The 19,209-nt window shown below is 35.0% G+C and overlaps 1 protein-coding gene across 4 annotated transcripts in view; it reads left to right on the top strand.

Annotated features, from left to right (window-relative positions):
- The window catches only part of LOC145668667 (transcription factor hamlet-like), a 582,644-nt gene that overhangs the window by 472,133 nt on the left and 91,302 nt on the right, over nt 1–19,209 (top strand). For 2 of the 4 annotated variants that reach the window (XM_081736722.1, XM_081736723.1), the window contains exon 3: nt 17,535–17,663. The exons of the other annotated variants lie outside the window; for them this stretch is intronic. In XM_081736722.1, the coding sequence (XP_081592848.1) occupies nt 17,535–17,663 (129 nt within the window). The remainder of the gene's footprint in view (nt 1–17,534; nt 17,664–19,209) is intronic. 4 annotated transcript variants of the gene reach the window in all.

The following is a 19,209-nucleotide window of genomic DNA, read 5'->3' as shown; positions in this document are numbered from 1 at the left end:
AGGTCAAGGTACATTATTTATAAAAAGAAACAAGAACATCGTATAATACCTTTTAAGAGGCTCTATCACTGCGAAATTAAAATACCGCTAATTTTACAGTAATTACGTGATATCTTGAAATAGATAAAAGATAATTGAAAAGTGGAACAAGACCTCCCTAGACAATGTTATTTTGCATGAGTTACCGTTATCACGAGTCACCTAGTAGCTTTCCGTTTGCAGTTATTTAGAAACGCGAAAATAAATGCCGATTTTCTAAATGGTTGGAAATCGAAAGCAGATAAGTGAGTCGTGATAACGGTATATCACGTAACATAATATTGTCTAGGGAGGTCTTATTCCACTTTTCGATTATCTTTAATCTATTGGAAGATATCACACAATTACTGTAAAATTAGCGGCATTTTAATTTCGCAGTGATAGGGCCTCTTAAGGGAGTCTATAAACTGCAGAACTTAACATATTTCTACTGGACGAATATGTTTGTGTTTGCTTCTACAGTACGATTTAATGATATATGCAGAACACCCAATAACTAAACTACGGAATGTTGTCCTATACATGATAGGTTGAAATGTGAGGAGTCATAAGCCGTAAACTGCTATTGCTATTATATGGTTAGTTAGCATTGATAGTTTCTAGTCCTCTCTTGTCGTTGCTGAGTTAACATTTTTGCAGCAAAAATATCAATGGAGTATTGTTGATCGCAATGCTACCTAGCTGCCTAACACATTTCATTCTATCCCTGAAAAACATTCTTTCTGCTGTCACTGAAACTAGTCGACCAAAAATAAACAATTTATTGTAATTTTTAGCAGGACAACATGCACTCCGAAGAATGTTGTCAAAAAGAGGGTGGTTCTTTTTCGTTAAGACATCAAACTGTCGTCTTTTTCATTTTTTTTCTTTCTGGAAAATGTATTTTTCATGCGATTGAGAAACTGTCACCTTTTGTCCTAGAAGCTGGTGCGTTCTAATAATTGTTAAGAAACCGGCTGTGTAGACTTTGCTCTCGTTATATTATGCCCTCTTCCCCCCCACACAATACATAACAGCGAATACAAGAGAAAGTGTAGGATAGGTAGATAGATAGCGAAAAATCCCTTATTATTTTTTTTTCTTACCTTCCTTTTCCTTCTTTCGGATGATGTCAGTTGGTTGTGTGTTCCCCTTGGATAGACTTAATACGCCACTAATCTAGTTATTATCGTAGCCAACGCTAAGTTTAACCCAGATCTTTTGATGTCGCGGGGGCAATCCTATTGACAGTTTGTCTCCGCCAGTTGCTTGTCCTGTAATAGAAGGGCGATGGGTTTCGCACCTCTTTCAAAAGGAGATTTTTTACGGGCTGATGCTCAACAATGGATCGGAACATCCAACTCAAGCTTCTGCCACTGATAGAGATGTCACCTCACCAGTGAAAGAAACCCAGAAAAAAAGAAATATAAAAGGGATAAGGGCGGCTTTTCACACCCTCTGTGTTATCATAGAGTATCGAGGATTAAAAAATCTATGTATATATATATAGAAAAAAGAAAGAGACAGAAAGAGAGGTTGACAATATGTGAGTGAAAATGCGTTGCTTGCATGCAAGAAAGGATGGAATCTTCTTTCTATTTACGCGGCTACCGATCTGCTGTTTCCAAAAGATCTATCACACCTGGTCATCCTCAGTAGGGCCATCTACCATAAAATTTTACTAACGGCAACAAAATTCTTTGTATTATGTACAAAGTATCAAATACGTATGAAGTCATTAGTCTAACGGCGTGAAACATCATCTTCGGCTAGCTTTATTTATTTTTTTTTACTCTATCGATTTATGTAATGAATTATTTTTCTGCACTGAGAAAAAAAAACGTGGCGTACGTAAAAACGTAAGTTACATGCGTAAATCCTCTTATTTTTGGACTTAAGGTTGGTGTAAAGAGACAAGTTTTGCCAATAGATGTCACTACAGTCTTCGTATCTCTCTCATGTATTTTTTACGTTTCACGAAAATTTACAATTTCTCTTACAAATTTCAACCGAGAGACTTCAAATTTTTGGAGAAGGAAGTTCATAAAATATCGAAGGCAGCAATCCGTGCCGATTTCTTATTTAGAATTCTCTTCATTGTTTAAAGAGTTATATTGTTAAAGGTTTGAATATCCCTTTCAACAATTAATCCATTTCAACAACGAAGAAAATTCTAAATAAAAAATCGGCAGGGTTTGTTGTCTTCGATAGGTTATCAAGTTCCTTTTCTAAGAATTTGAAATCTCTAGGTTGAAATTTGAAAGGTAAAAAATACATGAGAGAGATACGAAGACTGTAGTGCCGTCTAGCGGCAAAACTTGTCCCTTTAAACTAACCTTAACGTACAACCCTAAGTAACATCTTGCAGCAAATGTATAACTGAAAACGTATGTTTTGTACGTATTTTCCGTATAGATAACTGTTCCGAATAAACGTAGTTTTTCGTATGACAGAACTGTATATAGGCGGTCAGAATCTCACATACAGATGGATGGATGTAACATATAGCTGACGTATGTAACATACGGATACGTATGTAATATACGGATCTCAGACGTCCTTCAGCAGCATAATGTAACATCTAAGTGGGAAAAAGGCAGTACGTCTGGAGTATATAGATAATATGATCCGTATAGATTTCGGTAGTAAACATAAGGATTCCGTATATTTGTACAATATACCACTGTGCAGATAACGGATTTTTCTCAGTGTGTTTTCTCTCTTAGAAATCAGTGAATTTTAATTACATGGTTTTACTTTAAGTTTAATTACATTTCTTGCTGTATCAAAATGAAGTTGCATTATTATATATTAATTTAATAAAATCAATTTTTACTATCAATTATATATATATATATATATATATATATATATATATATATATATATATATATATATATATATATATATATACAGATGAAAATTCCATTTTCACAAAGTAACTGTCACTTAAATAAATAAAATAGAATGGACGTTTCTAATTGTCCTCGCAATTTCTGTGTCGGATTGGACTAATAGGACTAAAACGAATTGAGAGGTAAGTGCAGAGGATATTTGCTGAAATTACAAAAGTTCACCGTTTGGATGAAATCATCTACCACGCAAATTCATTTGGGATTGTTCCTACCTCCCAAAGATCTCGCTTTATATTGTTGTTCCACCCAATGTTTTCTTTCCAATAGGCTTCTCAAGTACATCCCTATATACCGTGCATTTACATTTTCAATGTAAACATTAGTGCAACACAATTTTACAGATATACCACATTTACTTGACACCTAGTCTTCCATTCCAAGCACTGATATCGGCTGAAGGAATTCCATTCAGACGGGTGCAAGGCTCTCTCGTTTCGCAACAGCTGAGCTCTTATTGGCTCAACGCGTGGGTGTGAGCTTTAGTTCGCATTTTTGCCACGGATCAAGACATTTTGGCAATACTATAGCTGTACTGATATCGCAAGTGGCAAGAATCCATGTGTGTCATTAAAGGGGGAAAAGGAGAGATTGCCCCTTCTTGGAACTCCCAGAACTATTTTTTTTTTTTTTTTTTTTACCGTATAAACTTTATGTTTGTTTTCCTACAACTGGAGCGATTGGACTTGAAGCCCTAGTACTCTGAACGACAAATATATATCTTATCTGTGACGTTTTCTTCATCTTTTTGTAATTGTTTATTTTTTTAAAAAAGGAAATTAATTACTGAAGTGAGTTGGTAACACTTCTACGTTAAAGAAAGAAAAAAAAGAAGAGAGAAAAAAGATGAAAGACACTGTTGATCAGCATCACACGTTGTTCTTTCAGAGCTATTTACCTGCTGTGAGCTCTTGCATTGATCCTTCCGATGGCATGGTTAACAATATCGTGGGTGTTGAAGTGAGAGAGAGAAGAAAAAAAAAGAACGTTCTCGGGGTAGCCACACGGATGTAACGTCTTTTGTGACTTGACACCAACCAAAAAGGAGAGAAAAAAGTAAGAGAAGAAAAAATTTGAGGTTTCCATCTACTGAGTTGCCAGGGGGTCCCTTAACACAATTACTCCATTTTCTGATCAATAACAAGTAGAATCTATGGATTCGTGGTCTCTCCCGTTCTGGTCTTACAATGAAACCTGTCATCTATTTTGTACAAGTTACCAATTCCTGAGTATCAGTTGTACTAGTAATATGTACGTGGACTAACACATGTGCCCAAATTACAGAAGTGCTCACCAAATTAACGAAGAACCACAGCCGATATCAATGCCCACTTTTGGATAAATTTCTCACTGAAATTTTCATACTAAGTTGAGGACACTGAATCTAATGAAACAACGTATTTTTAACTATATCCGTCCAAAAATGCCTTCAGGATTTTTTTTTTTTCAAGGAAGGGCAAGAGATCTTGAATACGAAGTCGTGATTACACAGACATAATACTTATTATAGATTGACGTGCATTGCTTAACTTTATTAATTACAGTAAATGTATTAAATTCTGTAGTGAGTGAGTAAGCAATTCTAATATGTTTTGATATATATTTCGAAGAACTGAATCCCTTTCGAAAATCCAGGCAGGGGCAATTGCCTCCTCTTGCTCGCTGCTGCGGACACCCTTATATTTCTGTCCTTCTGATCAAAAGAAAAATGGCCCTAAATTAACAACACTGGAAATAAATTAGTTTAACTAATTAAAATGGTGGGGAAGAAAAAATAAGTTAATTCAATTCAAAAGTAAGAAATTAAATTGTTTTCCAAGCTTTCAAGCTAATTTCTAATGAAATGAAATCTTCCAGTTTAACGTCCCACGATTATGCCCTTTAGGCTAAAGGAGACGATGATTAAGGCAAATGAATGATAATAGAAGAAATGGTGGAATGAGAATATGGGAGGAAACGGGAGAACCACGAAAAGTCCGCGGACCCGATGTTGCCTACCACAAACTTACTTCGCCGGGGATCGAACCAGGGATTCCACACACCATAAGTAAGCACCCTACCATTAAGCCACCGCGCTCTCCTCGCCGGATTATAGACAGATACACATTTAAATAACAAACTACTATATAGGTAGGCTATAGTACGTGTACGCATTTTTATTACAAAATAACAGATAAAACAAGAAAATAAATTGAACTAAAATGTATGTAAACATGGAATACAATTTGGGATAAGTTCCAATAATCTCGATAAATAAGGTGGTTGCATAACAAGGTGTTTGCAAACTGAAGTAGCCGACCAGAAAACGGTGAATTACTGGACGGGGTGGATTAGCACATTGACGGATTATAGATAGTCTACTGTATTTGAACATTAGCGGCATCTATACACCTATGTCGAATACTTCAAGTTGAATTATCCAAATATTCGTTACGTACCGGGCTTATTTGTGGTAATGCAGAGAGCAACAAAATTTTACTAGTCCAAGAAAAAAGGTACTAGCCCACATCCTCCTACCTTAGTGATATTAAAAACTCGCCCACACCGATGAACCACTCTCCCCGGGCGAGTGGTTATTTGCATCCCTGGGGTAATGGATGAATAGGATTCTATTTTTAATCCAGGCGATACCTTTACCGCGATAAAACTAAGAAATAACGCACTGGAATGTCTCATGTCAAATATTAGGATGTGTTAATCAATCTAAATATAGGGTTGCTAGATGGCTTTTGTTTTACCTCATGTTCGGTTTTTCGGGTCGTAAAATTTGTTCAGGAGAGTGTTTAGGATAATTAGGAAAATGTACCGTTTTCTTGAGAACACAAACAACTGTTTTAACTTCAAGATTCGTGATATATGTAAGGGTCTATGTACGTTGTTACATAAATAATTGCTAATAGTAATATTGTTGCAATGTCAGTCTCCAAGGAAATTCAACACATTGACCTGTAAGCGGAAAAAAAACCTCGTTTGAGGTAGAAGGAAAGGAAAGGGATAGAAGAGTTCGTAATCGATATTGTAAAAGATTAATTGTATAAATTATATTTTTCTCACTACGCGTATGTCATAAAGAGATTTGTCGAGTAATAGCTACCCTATATTTTTTATGAAATCTAAAAATATCCTTTTAAAAAATCTGCTTTATGGTAATCCTATGAAAAATAGGCTTCTGCTGTACAAAGTAATAGGCATGAAATTATTAATACCTTTAAGTGTAAGTATTTCTTTTTGTTAAATAAGAGTACTATTACATATGAACAAAGTAACAAATATGTTCAATAGTTACTAATTCAGTATTTAGACCAAACTAATTTCCATTGCATTTAAAAACCAGAACTTCCAAGGATTATTAGTAAACCAAGTTTTATAATGAATTGTGTGAACCGGAAAGAGGTCAGCAAAATCAGTCAGAATAATCGTCTTCAGAATTGACGTAGAACATAGTGAATAAGATAAATTACTTTCCCTCATTTAGTGTGAATACTAATATATGTAATGACTTTCCATATTTAGTCTATGTTCGTTTTAGAAGAAAGAACAAATATGTAATTTCTATGGGGGAAAATATTGTAATTAGTTTCCTTATGAACGTTTTCCCTCGAAAACAAAATGGGTGGACTCTATGACACTTCTTTTCCAGCTAGCGATGTTTAGTTATCAGCAGGGGCGGATCCAGAGGGGGGCGATCGGGGCGATCGCCCCCCCCCCCCCCAGAAGAGGAAACTGTCTTATTTTATATATATAAATAAAACCCATCCCAAAGTTTGGAGCCCTTAAAAGTAGCAGTATGACAACCTACCGCCCCCCCCCCCAGAAGTCGGTCCTGGATCCGCCCCTGGTTATCAGTAGATTTTTTTAAAAAGCAAATAATTTTGTCTTATTTTTTCGTATGTGTGTATGTGTGTGCAATACATTTTTGGTACTAGAAATTGTTAATTGCTATTTGTAAAACTTTCGTGTAAATATTTACGAATTCCTCATTTTATGCTATATAGCGGAATTCCTTTTCTCTTTTGTTTGCTATATATCTGTTTGTTGCTTGTTTCCCGTCCCTCGCGTGAGCAATACAAGAGGGCAGCAGAAGTGCAGCGGAAATGGTGATAGGGAACTTGACAATTGCTGCCATCTGTTGTACGTGAAACGAACTTAATTAATTTCCAATGTTTACAACAGCCAAAAATCGTTATAGCATAGCAATTCTGAAAAAGGATTTTGTTTTTAAAAAATGAATTTTGCTGTAAAATTCACACTTCCATTGTACTTACCGAAATCACACTTGAGAAGTTGTCAGTAACTAGTGGAACGGTATAAAGCAAAAGGAAGAAGTAGTTCTAATACTAATAAATATTTTGCATGTTACAATAATACATTTAAATGTTCTTTATTCTATATTTGTTGTGCTATTATAATTTAATTTTCACAAGTCAGTACAGTAGATCTAATATTGTAGTCGTACACAGAATGGGCAGTTTCCTTGATTCACTTTTCGTGTGAGGGTGAGATCTTTTCCACTTCTCGTAGCTAGAAGATTAAATTAAATTTGTAATGCGAAATCAAATATGCAGTAGAGTACACCACTTCAATAACAAAATAAACTTGATGAAGTTGTTTTCCCTCCTTCGCCCCGTCAGAACACTTAAACCTGTTCCTGACCGGCGGCTTCCATATGCTATATTTAGACCGTGAGGACTGATTTTCCTGTCTAAATAAGCTATTTAACCACAGCAATCGGTGAACTTAAAACGTGTACACAGTGTTGAGTTTATGTAACAGGCTTTAAGAGTACTTGCAATTTATCATAACTTTCTTATAATATTTTGATTCCAAAGCATAGAGAATACTTTCAGATGTCTATAAATAGATATTGAACGATGGCGAACGTCGTCTAATAGTTACTGACCTTTCTTCGTTATCGGGGGGTTCCAGGTAGGAATGTAGTTAGTAGAGTCATTTCAGGTTTTGTCAGAGGAGGGGGGGGGGAGAAGCAATATTGTCTATCGATATTAGGTTTCATGTTTTTTGTTAATATATTAGTTTACAATTTATTAGAAAGTATATGTCTCTCAAGCTCAGGGTGGCATATACCCTCCCCAAATGACGCCCTTGTATCCAGAAGCAGATAATCTTGATTGATATTTTCCACTGTTTTTCTTTAGTTCTGCCAGACGAGTACCGGGATAGTATTTTAGGATTTGTTGTTATTGTTGGTGATAGTTAAATGATTCCCGTACAAATGAGACACGTAAACCACATCTGAAAAATGTTAAATAAGTAAATTTGGGCAACCAACTGTCTAAAAATGAAATTAAATAAAATTTATTAAATATCTTTTCCAGTGTTTTCTCTTTCTTTCTTTCTTTTTTTTTTTTTTTCCACTACAAGTAGTATGGCTTAACTCTTAGGAATATATTCATCACCATTAGAAGACAACAGGACTAATAGGGTGGCCAGAAAGTCCCTTTACACCGGCACTTATTTTATCCGTACATTAATAATACCTGCAGTTATTTTTCCAAAACGTTCGTATGTACACCTCCATTATCCATGCATGACTTGATGCGCCTCCACATCCTCCTACTCATTCACTTTAGTAGTTACGGCGTCACACGCTGGAAGGCTTCAAGCACACTTGCTCGCAGATCATCATTTTCCACATCTTGCTTCTTCTTGACGTGTGATTTTATTATACTCCATAGGGCATTTTCTGCTGTCATAAGATCCGGATTTGGAGGCGGCCAAGGATAAGGGGCTAGTCCATTTGAGGACTCACGTCCTATCCACCGACCAGAGAAACGTACGTTCAGGCGCTCACAAACAGGAAGTGAGAAGTGGGCGGGAGATCCATTGTGTTGGTAAACAACATTGTTATTGATGCTCAGATCCTGCAGCTGTGTGAGAATCTGTCAGCACGTACTGGACCGTTATGCTAATGAAGGTGAAGCGTTTCTCAGATGTGGACTCATAACTTTGAATCAGAGAGCAAACGCGAGAGCATGCAATGGCAGCGTCCCTATCTCCCGTTAGGAAGAAATTCAAGAGTCAACCTTCTGCAGGGAAAGTGTTGCTCACAGTGTTTTGGGACTCACAAAGGGCCAATCTTGGAACATTACCTGGAACAGGGTCAACAATAAACAGTAAAAGGTATAGTGATATGCTGGTAAGCAAGTTGAAGCCTACAATTCGTAACAAAAGCAGAGGTCGATTGTCGGAAGGCGTTCTTGTGTTGCATAACAATGCGTGTCCACATATCACCACCCACACTGCTCAAACTCTTCAGACACTGCGTTTCGAGGTGTTGAAGCATCCTGCATATAGTTCCGATCTCGTTCCGTCGGATTACCATCTGTTTGGTCCACTTAAACGGTGCATTCGTGGCTTGCTGCTCGACTTTTTTCTTTTTCCTTTTTTTTTTAAAGAAGGTATTGGAAAGCTTGTGCAGCGGTGAACCAGGTTCTTTGAAAAGCAGTCAGTATATTAAAAAATGATACGAATAAAAATATTGTACTCTTGTGGTAATAAAAATTGATTGCAGATATACCCTCGTAAATTCTGAGGGTGAACAAAATAGACCTTTGTAAATTTTTGGATTTTTATTTGTAGTTTGAAGGAAAAGGGGGGAGTGGAAATATATATAAGTTTACCAGCAATTAGATGAATATGCCATTTTGAGGTTATCTAAAACTAAGTAGTCTCAAAAGCGTAAATTTTAGCAATCTGGAATACAATACAAGCTAAGTCATCTGTTGTGAGATAGATATACTTGTATTTTATAAACAAAGAATCCTGCTTCAAATTGTAAAACTGGAATGAAACCAATAACAGCACATCAACCGTAAATAATAAGCGTGTATGTGTGATGTGATTGTACACGGAACAATCTTCTTCTAATTAATCAGCCGTCACATGCGTTTTAACATTCTGACGCATGTCTTACAATTTTAGACGTAGAAACGTGTTTTTCACAGCCCTTAGTTCTCAAGCTCTTCCCACAGCTTCATATAAATTGGTCTTCATGCGGTCTCAAACATACATGTCATGTGTATAATATGTAATTCCACTATTGATTGTTATAATAAGAACACTGTGTCATTAGATTTAAAGACAGAAATATTGAATGTTAGATTAGATTTCATTGTATTACTATTTAAAGTTACTGTATACTGCTACATATTGAGGAGAAACTGACGTGAATTTGGAATTAAGGCAAATTTGGGTGCCTGGTAATTATACCGTTACAAGCTACGCACCGAAATTTCTGGTATTTGAGAAAAAAGTTGGAAACGGTTATTAGTTTATTTGATAACGTTTTGTTGATTTGCTTACTTTCAGCATTTTTGACAGACATTCTTCGAAGTCTTACATTTATTCAATAAAATTTTATATATATATATATATTAAAAAAATAGTTAGCTTAGAGAAATCTTAAGAAAAATAAATAAAACTACGTACTCGGAAAAAAGAAAAAAAAAACAATTTTATAAATACTTTAAGATTCCAAAATACTAGGAATTTCTAAATATTATCGAGTAATAAAGTTTCAGAAGAAAGATTTATTTAATGAATAACATTTTACAAAAATGACAATTGTATCATCTTAGTTGCCAAACTTGGTGAAGTTAGCTTAGGAAGGAGATGAAATAGATTATTAGTTTACTGTACTGTAGAATAGAATACCGGATAAAAGCACTCTCTGTATCGCTGTAAAATATGCACCTAGTTCTTACCAGCCGCAAGGACGCCGCAACTGGTAGCTCATTCCCGCCATCTTCATATTTATATAATAAACAACTTACAAAAAGCACAATTTACATTGAAGTGGCACCATCTGGTCGTGACGTAATATCACATGGTAATTAGTCCACTTTGCACACACAACTTTATTGATTCAGAAAAAAAGTGATTTACTAGCGTTACGAAACAGCTGAGCGGGCGTCAGTGAGCGAAGGGGTTTAGAAGCCCCTTAGGGCTCGTTTTATTCCACCTTTGCCCCATGATAATACCACGTGATCTTACGTCACGCTCAGGTGGTGCAACTTTGATGTACATCTAATCTCGCCCACAAAGCAGAAACAATGTCGTTCAGAGTAGAGTTTCGTCACATGGTGTCACTGCTCTCGATTGATAGTAAGAGAAGGTCACATTTCGTAACTGATTTAAAACTGTTAAAATTTCGTATTCGTTTTGAAGTAACTGGGTAAGTTGAAATAAAAAGATTAGCAAATATTAAATTAGATTTTAAACACATTTCATTCAGAAATTTCGGATTATAATTAAATTAAAATTGAAAGCGAGTTTGAACTACGAGGTTTGTGGCTTTGGATTACGTGACGAATTAGGTAGATTCTTGAAAAAAACTTTGGGCCTGAGTGCCGTAAGATGTCAGGGACTTACCCCTGGTAAAAAAATAAATGGAGAATTATAGAAATACAGAAAAAACTTGTTGTTATTATGACGGAAATAGGTAAGTGATTAGCGTCCATACTTGGCAATAGAGAATCCCCGCGTCTGTTTCTCGCACCTTACCATCCTGACTGAACTTAAAGCTCCCCGATGATTTAGTGGTTGACCGCTCATTCTGGTTCTCTGTCTTGGTTCTATCCCAGCCCATGTGAATTTGTGGCGAAGGGAATAAACGTGGGACGTAAAACTAAAGCTATCATTTCATTTCATTTAATCATTTTAGTCTCACCAGATGAATGCTTGAATAGTATAGGCCTTGGCTGATTTCCTTCCAAATTCCATTTTTTTTTATGCTACTTGTTTCTAATGTAAAATAGTTTTACACATAGTTTATTGTATCGAAACTTTGCCAATAGATAAATTAATACATCCGTAGGTATTTTTTTCGTTATTTGTGTTGCTACTGTTGTAGCTTGCTAACGAATAAGACAACAAACATCTGCATTGGATTGGGCGTGATTCGTCGGAAGGTGGAGAAATACTCAAATGAAAAGTGATTCATTTTTAACCTTTTAGTCACCTTGAAACATCACGTGACATCATGAGACAAGTCTTTCTTCCTATCAGATCTCAGAGCCAAATCAAAAAGAAACAAATGAAGGAAGAAAAATTAACCTCAAACATTACTGAAAACTCCGAAAGAGAGAAGAAATTATCCCAATTTTTCTTTTGTCTCTTCATTCTCTCTGAGTGTACCCAGAAGGTTCTTCTCCTCTCCTCTTTTTCCCCGCCTATTCTTTCCTCTCCTCCTTCTCGTGAAGTAAGCATCCAATAACACGCCAAATCTCCCTGACTTCCTAATTACCACCTATTATAGCCAAGTCGCCGGATACAAATGGGAGTTTCACGTCTTTTTTTTTTTTTTTTTTTTTTTTTAACCATTCTACATTTATATAGTGGGAGATGTGTGGCTCTGAAGACGACTCCCTCAACAGCGTTAAAAGCATTTATCGTTGCCCATCCATTGGGCTTTTTGTGGTGTGGATCAAAGGGGGCGGGGTTCTGGTTGGCTAGTGATGCGCACACTGCTAGAGTGATGCTCCAGCATCTACAGATGATGTTCACTCAGCCGAGAATCTCTCTCAGCCATTCCTCTCCGTTTGTCGGATGGAGCTTTCTCATCATCATCATCAGTAACTCCTCTGCCTTCACTTGTTCTCAAACAAGGGTTGCCGGAACATAGGCTCTTTTTGTCGTATAACTGAAATAAAATTGTATATGGTAAGATATTTTTTTTAAAGTTTGCTCATTAGGTTAAGGGTATTGAATATCTCCGCAATTTTCTTTAAAAAAGATTTGCATCCCTCGCTTATGCACCTAGGATGAGGGAGACGATGCTGATAATATGAACGAAATGTGGTATGAAGAAAGTAGAAGGGAACGGGATAACCGCGAGAAAATCTATTATATGCACACGGTGTTTATCAACCAAGAAGGCCTTTTGGCGCGAGTTGGAATCAAACCATGCACCAGAGGTGAGCGCTCCACCAGTAAACCACCTTGCCCCTTCACCATTTTTGTTTTTGACCCACATTAATTTATATGGGGAATATTCTTTGATATGGACGTGGATTTTCACAGTTTGATTTTCTTGACTTCTTTTTAAGATCTAATATCTCTTTACTTTGTGAAAATCAAATATTTTGTTATATATTTTAATATTTTAAAATAAAATAATTTAAGTAATATTACATTTATATACAGTGTAATAAATCACCATTTTGATAAAACATGGGGTATTTAATTAGGTCTTAAGCATATTAATGGAAATATGATTTTTCATCCTTTCAAACCCGAAGAACTCGATTGAAGTTCTCTCACACTTCGAGAGCAAGCGCTGTAGACTCAGTTGCGAGAATCTTTAGAGTTTCATTAAAATATTATAAGTGACCTATATAAGTATTTTAAAAGATCACATTAGTGTATCTATGACCACTTAAACTGATCATAATTCATAATCAATTCAGCTTAGTGACACAAGGAAAATCAGAAAATAAAAATTACTATTGGTGATCTTGAACTGGTGAGAAAACGTAAGTACGATATCTCATTTGCTGGGTGGATGCTGTGTTTGTTATTTATATTTTTTTCAAATTTTAATAAATCACTGCAGTCGCACACCCAGAAATTTTTGTTAGGATGGGTCCGAAGTTTGGGGGAGATCAAATAATACAAGGAGTAATCTATGTAGTATTGAACTGGTGTTAGTTTGCACCTGAAGACATGATAAGTAATTGTGAACTATTGATGAAACTAGGTTGTTTTTATAAGAAGAGTACAGTTTATTGAATTGTAATCTCAAATCCTTAGGCTACATCAATAATTTATCTGCTTAACATTTATCTGCTATCTTATTTTTTATTGAGAAAGGGTATAAATATATATCAAGTTACAAGTTTTTTTGGGGAGGGATTCGGACCCGGTGAATCCCCCGCGTGGGTAAGCCTCTGGTACCTGACACGCTTTATAAAGAGTGCTAATTTCGATTCCCAATAATGTAAAGACATTTTTCGTTTCGTTACTGACGTTACTCCATCATTCTAGTATTTGTGTCACAATGTTGTTTGCGTCACGTAGTAATATTCTTCATTGAGTTCGTTTTCGTTTGATCAGATTAGTTATCGACTTCAAATTGAACATTACAATCTGTCTGGCAACCCTGATTCTAAAACTCCCAATTCCATCCCTTCTCCTTGTATTTTTCATCCGCATGTAAGAGAGCCTATCTGTCCATATCTTAGTGACAGGCGTCTAATGGACTCAGCGCTCTTCATCACACTACTATTCCCTTCCTTTCACGGAAGAACACGGGGGAACTTCCTAATGGACATTCTTCATACGCGAGAAAAGTGTCAACTCTGTATATACGTAAGTGTGTGCGTGTGTGTCTAAAGACATATATTTTCCTGTCTATCCCCTTTTTATTTGTAACTTTTGCTCGCACTGCCAAATTGGAATAAGGGAGAGGAACAGTTAAATATGAATATGTTTAGCACCATAGACCCCCCTATGTTGAGAACGTTTTCTAAAACACGAAATCAACATCGAATTCCAAAGAATCTGTCCAAGGAGCTGGATTCACCAGAAGCTTCTTTGTATATTTAGTCTTTTTATCCGCGTATCCGTCCAGAAGGCGCAAAATCTCAAGACTCACTTGGTAAATCATCAAGCTTGTCCAGAATGTAGAGAGCGAAAAGTAAAGAACCAAGTTCGTTTATGGTCGTGATTTATCCAGTTGGTCCCAAGATATGAGCGATCAAAAATCGACTCTTCATACATTCCTATGGAAGCAATTATAGATATCATCCTTGCTTTATAGACTACCAGCGGAGCTGTTGGCATTATCAATTAGTCTATTGCTTGGGATGACAATTACTGATCTGTTCATGAAATGACTTTGTACTTCCTTTCTACGCTAAAATGAAACTAAATGGCTTTGTAATTCCTTTCTACGCTAAAATGAAACTAAATGGCTTTGTACTTCCTTTCTACGCTAAAATGAAACTAAATGGCTTTGTACTTCCTTTCTACGCTAAAATGAAACTAAATGGCTTTGTACTCCTTTCTACGTAAACTGAAACTAAATGGCTTTGTACTTCCTTTCTACGCTAAAATGAAACTAAATGACTTTGTACTTCCTTTCTATGCTAAAATGAAACTAAATGGCTTTGTAATTCATTTCTACCCTAAAATTAAACTAAATGGCTTTGTACTTCCTTTCTACGCTAAAATGAAACTAAATGGCTTTGTACTTCCTTTCTACACTAAAATGAAACTAAATGGCTTTGTACTTCCTTTCTACGCTAAAATGAAACTAAATGGCTTTATACTTCATTTCTCAACAAAACTAAAGAATTAAATGTTTTTCTACTTTCAAATATTCGTTCATTTTGCTAAAGTTCGTGAGTAGGGAATGGAAAGTGAGAAGAAATACAAAAATACGGAACTTCAATTTTCACGTTGTGTACATTGTAACAAACCAAACACTTTATCGTGGTATACATTGTGACTGTGCCACCTGGTTTTACTTGCGTTTACCATGTAAAAATGAAATGAAATTAAATATTTCACTTTTACGTCTCACAATTATGCCTTGTAAGGTTAAGGAAATGGATGATCAATGGATTGGTAGATGAGAGAGTAAAATGAAAAAATGGGAGAACTCCGAGAAAACCTTCAGACGCAATGTTGTCAATCACAAACTCACATAGCGTGGGATCGAACCAGGGATTCCTCTACCACAGAAGTGAACACTCTACTATCGAGTTACCTGCCCTAGTTTATTGTATTATTATTAATAATAATATTAGTACAACTGTAAACTCATTTGACATCGCAAACTATTGTCAGTAAAACAGGGGGTAAAATGCAGTTGGAAGTCAGCTAGAGCCTATATATGGAGTACATATTTTACCGTCCCAGCATTCGTCAAATAAGCCTGAACTCTGAAGAAAAATCAATATCATAGCCATATGGTCGACCACATCAGAATTCGAACCCAAGAACTCTAAATTAAAACAACCAAGGGAAGGGAAGGAAAGAATTTTTCCTGGTCACTCTGTGAAATTATCATTATTTTCAGTTCTCTCTTTCTCCAGGTTGAGACCCATGGATTTATGTAAAGGTTCTAATTGATGTTTATAATAGCTATAAGATTAAATTTAAATAATTGTCCATATCAGAAAGTTAATTGAATATTTTTTTCCAGCTGTCTAAATTATACTGTATATTTGATTGTAGAAAATTCATAGCGTTTAATGTTAATCTGATAAATTAGTCAAACATCCAGCGAGATCAGGTAAAGTATGTGTAGAAGTGGTATTTAGAGAAAAATTAGTTGGTGTACTAGTAAGAAAAGAGAAACTATATTTGAATTTTTTAAAAAGAGAGAAATAAAATAATAAATTGAGAATTTTACCGATACGTTTATGTACTTCAGTTAGAAAATATGTATTTTTTCATGTTATTTCGCTTTCATTATTAAATTATCAATTTTAAATAATGCGTAACACATAAAGAAAGCTCTATTTTTTTTTATCAGTATCAATAATAAACTTCTTTACGTTGATGCGCCACTCTGAAAATAAAATTAATTTTCTATAAACAGCAATTAATGTAACTATAAGCTAGAAAAATCTTGTACTTTCCTGAAATTTTGCACTAAACATTCTTCATAGATGTACATTCATACATATCATGAAAGGAATTTACAATTACACAGTTCATTGTTTATAAAATAACATTAAATTTGAGTACACATATTTGAACATGTTTGAACATATTTGAACATGTTTTTCACAAATGTCACATATTCTCATCGTTATTGATATTTTTCAATAATAATTTGCAAAATAAATTAATTCTACTTTATTTGTGTAAGTTGATATTTAAATGAATGCTACAAAAACCGGAACTGATAAAATTTAATATTCCATTAACCCGCATATAAGAAGTTGCAGAATAAACCACCAGTGCAATGAGCACATACAACCTATACAGATTACTTGGTAATATTTCTCCCTGAAGTTACAAAGATGAAATCGGCCCTATTTATTATATAGTCCTTTCAAAATTGGCTGACTGGCGTTTAATGACAATTTGAGGGAACACCGCAAAGTTACTATTTAAAAATAAGTGTAATGAATTAAATAAACTTTGTTATTTTTTATGAATTAAACGACCCTTTTTAACCGTAACAGGAATATAATTAAAAATATTCTTGGCAATTAAAACCCTCAGCAAAAGTTTATCAGGATAGGTAGACATATTTGCCAAAATAATAGTATATTTGCACAAAGAAGAGTAACAAAAAAAAAAAAAAAAACTTGGAGGTGCTTGTTAAACGAAGGCCGAAGATACATATACACCAAGAATATTGTGTTTATTTTAATATTTATGAAAAATTACTACTCACACTTGTTGTTAAGCATTATCTACGTTTACTTAGTAAATAGCTCACAAAAACTAATTAATATAATGTATTATTGTAAAAAAATAGACCTAATAATAGCAAAGTAACTCACCATATACAGTAATTCTATTTTTAAACATTTTTTTGTAACATCTTGTTTTGATTAACTTACTAAATATCAGCCAACTTTATGGTGAGTGGCTATTTTTTTCCGGTCATTTTGTATTTTGCAGGTGACCGTAGCCTGTAGTGGGATCCGGGGGTTCTTAGACGCCACTGAGTACGGTAGTTGGCTCAAGTATGTCCAATCAGCCAATAAGGTTGAGGAATCAAACGTGCGGCCCTTTCTATTGGCTGGGCAGGTGAGTAAATCCTATCTTGTTCTAAAAACAAATTAAGAGAGAGCTCTTTTTAGAATTATCTTTATTTTAAAACAGAATTTCAAATAACATACTTCAAGTAAAGAAATGTCTATGTTAAATATAGTTTCTCTTCTCTATCTAGTTCTATACCTTATGATATCCGTTGCCTATGATTTATAAGTTAAGCTTAAATCTTAATTTGAATTGCAATGTAACTAGTAATGTAAGGGGGTTTGCAGAAAAAAAATATTTAGGAAAATTTTTCCGTTCTTAAACATAAATGTGCGATCTGATTCTATTCACATGTACTATGTATGTCAGTGTTAGGATAATGTGTGCCACTGTTAGAAGAATGTGTGCTACTGTTAGAAGAATTTGTGTCACTATTAGAAGAATGTGTACTACTGTTAGAAGAATGTGTACCACTATTAGGAGAATGTGTGCCACTGTTTGAAAAATGTGTGCCACTGTTAGGAGAATTGTGTCACTGTTAGAAAAATGTGTGCCACTGTTAGGATAATGTGCCACTGTTAGAAGAATGTGTGCTATTGTTAGGAGAATGTGTGCCACTGTTAGGAAAACACAAGTAACAATAGATGCAATCTGCGAGTTAACAATGCTTGTTTTTACATATAACAGTACGTAAATAAATAGACAATCTGTTGCAGAAGAACAAAAAAAACTAGTAATTAATCATTATTGGTAACAAACCCCCTTCAGAGCTATCAAAAATGCGTTATATATATATATATATATATATATATATATATATATATATATATATATATATATATATATATATATATATATATATATCGTCTTTGCACAATAACTGCAGTTGAATAAAAATTTAAAAATTTTGAGTTATAATTTTGAATTATATCTCATTTACCATACAGGATGTTGAAAATCAGTTTCATTTTAATTGGCTACTTAGTTATCGTACGGCATCAGCATTTATGTTTAAAACAATTATTTTTCTCGAAAACTAAAATTCAACCAGATGCATGAGAATGTACACTGGCACTCATATAACTTTATTCAGCTCAATGTGATCTCTGGAGTGGTATGTGTCTGATCTTTTAACATCTTTTAGTTCTACTCTAATAACATTATAGAATGAAATAACTGCGCAAGCTAAGTTCCCACTTCTGTATTTAACTTCTAACTTCCAATTAGAAAATTTTAAAATGATTTCAAATCTTTGGGCCTTATACAGAGTCGTTCTGACGCGTGCGTGATTAGTGCCATACTAAAGAGTTCGACTAACATACGTTTCCTGCAATAGTCAGGCCTTTAGTATGACGCTAATCATACGTCAAAACGACTCTGCATAAGGCCTTTTAAGTTTTACATCCCACGATTATGCCGGCTAGGCTAAAGGAGACGGTGATAATGAGAAATGAATGTAAATGACGGAATGAAGAAACTGGGAGAGGCCCAAGAAAAACCACGCACAAGGTGTTTGACCACTACAAAGCTCACTTGAGCGCGAGCTGGGATTGAACCAAGGATCCCATTCACAAAAGGTGAACGCTCTACCACT

The sequence above is a fragment of the Thermobia domestica genome, chromosome 13, assembly GCF_964235325.1.
Source record: "Thermobia domestica chromosome 13, izTheDome1.hap1.1, whole genome shotgun sequence".
Taxonomy (NCBI): domain Eukaryota; kingdom Metazoa; phylum Arthropoda; class Insecta; order Zygentoma; family Lepismatidae; genus Thermobia; species Thermobia domestica.
The sequence above is the reverse complement of the archived record's forward strand: the minus strand, read 5'-3'. Positions and strand labels throughout refer to the sequence as shown.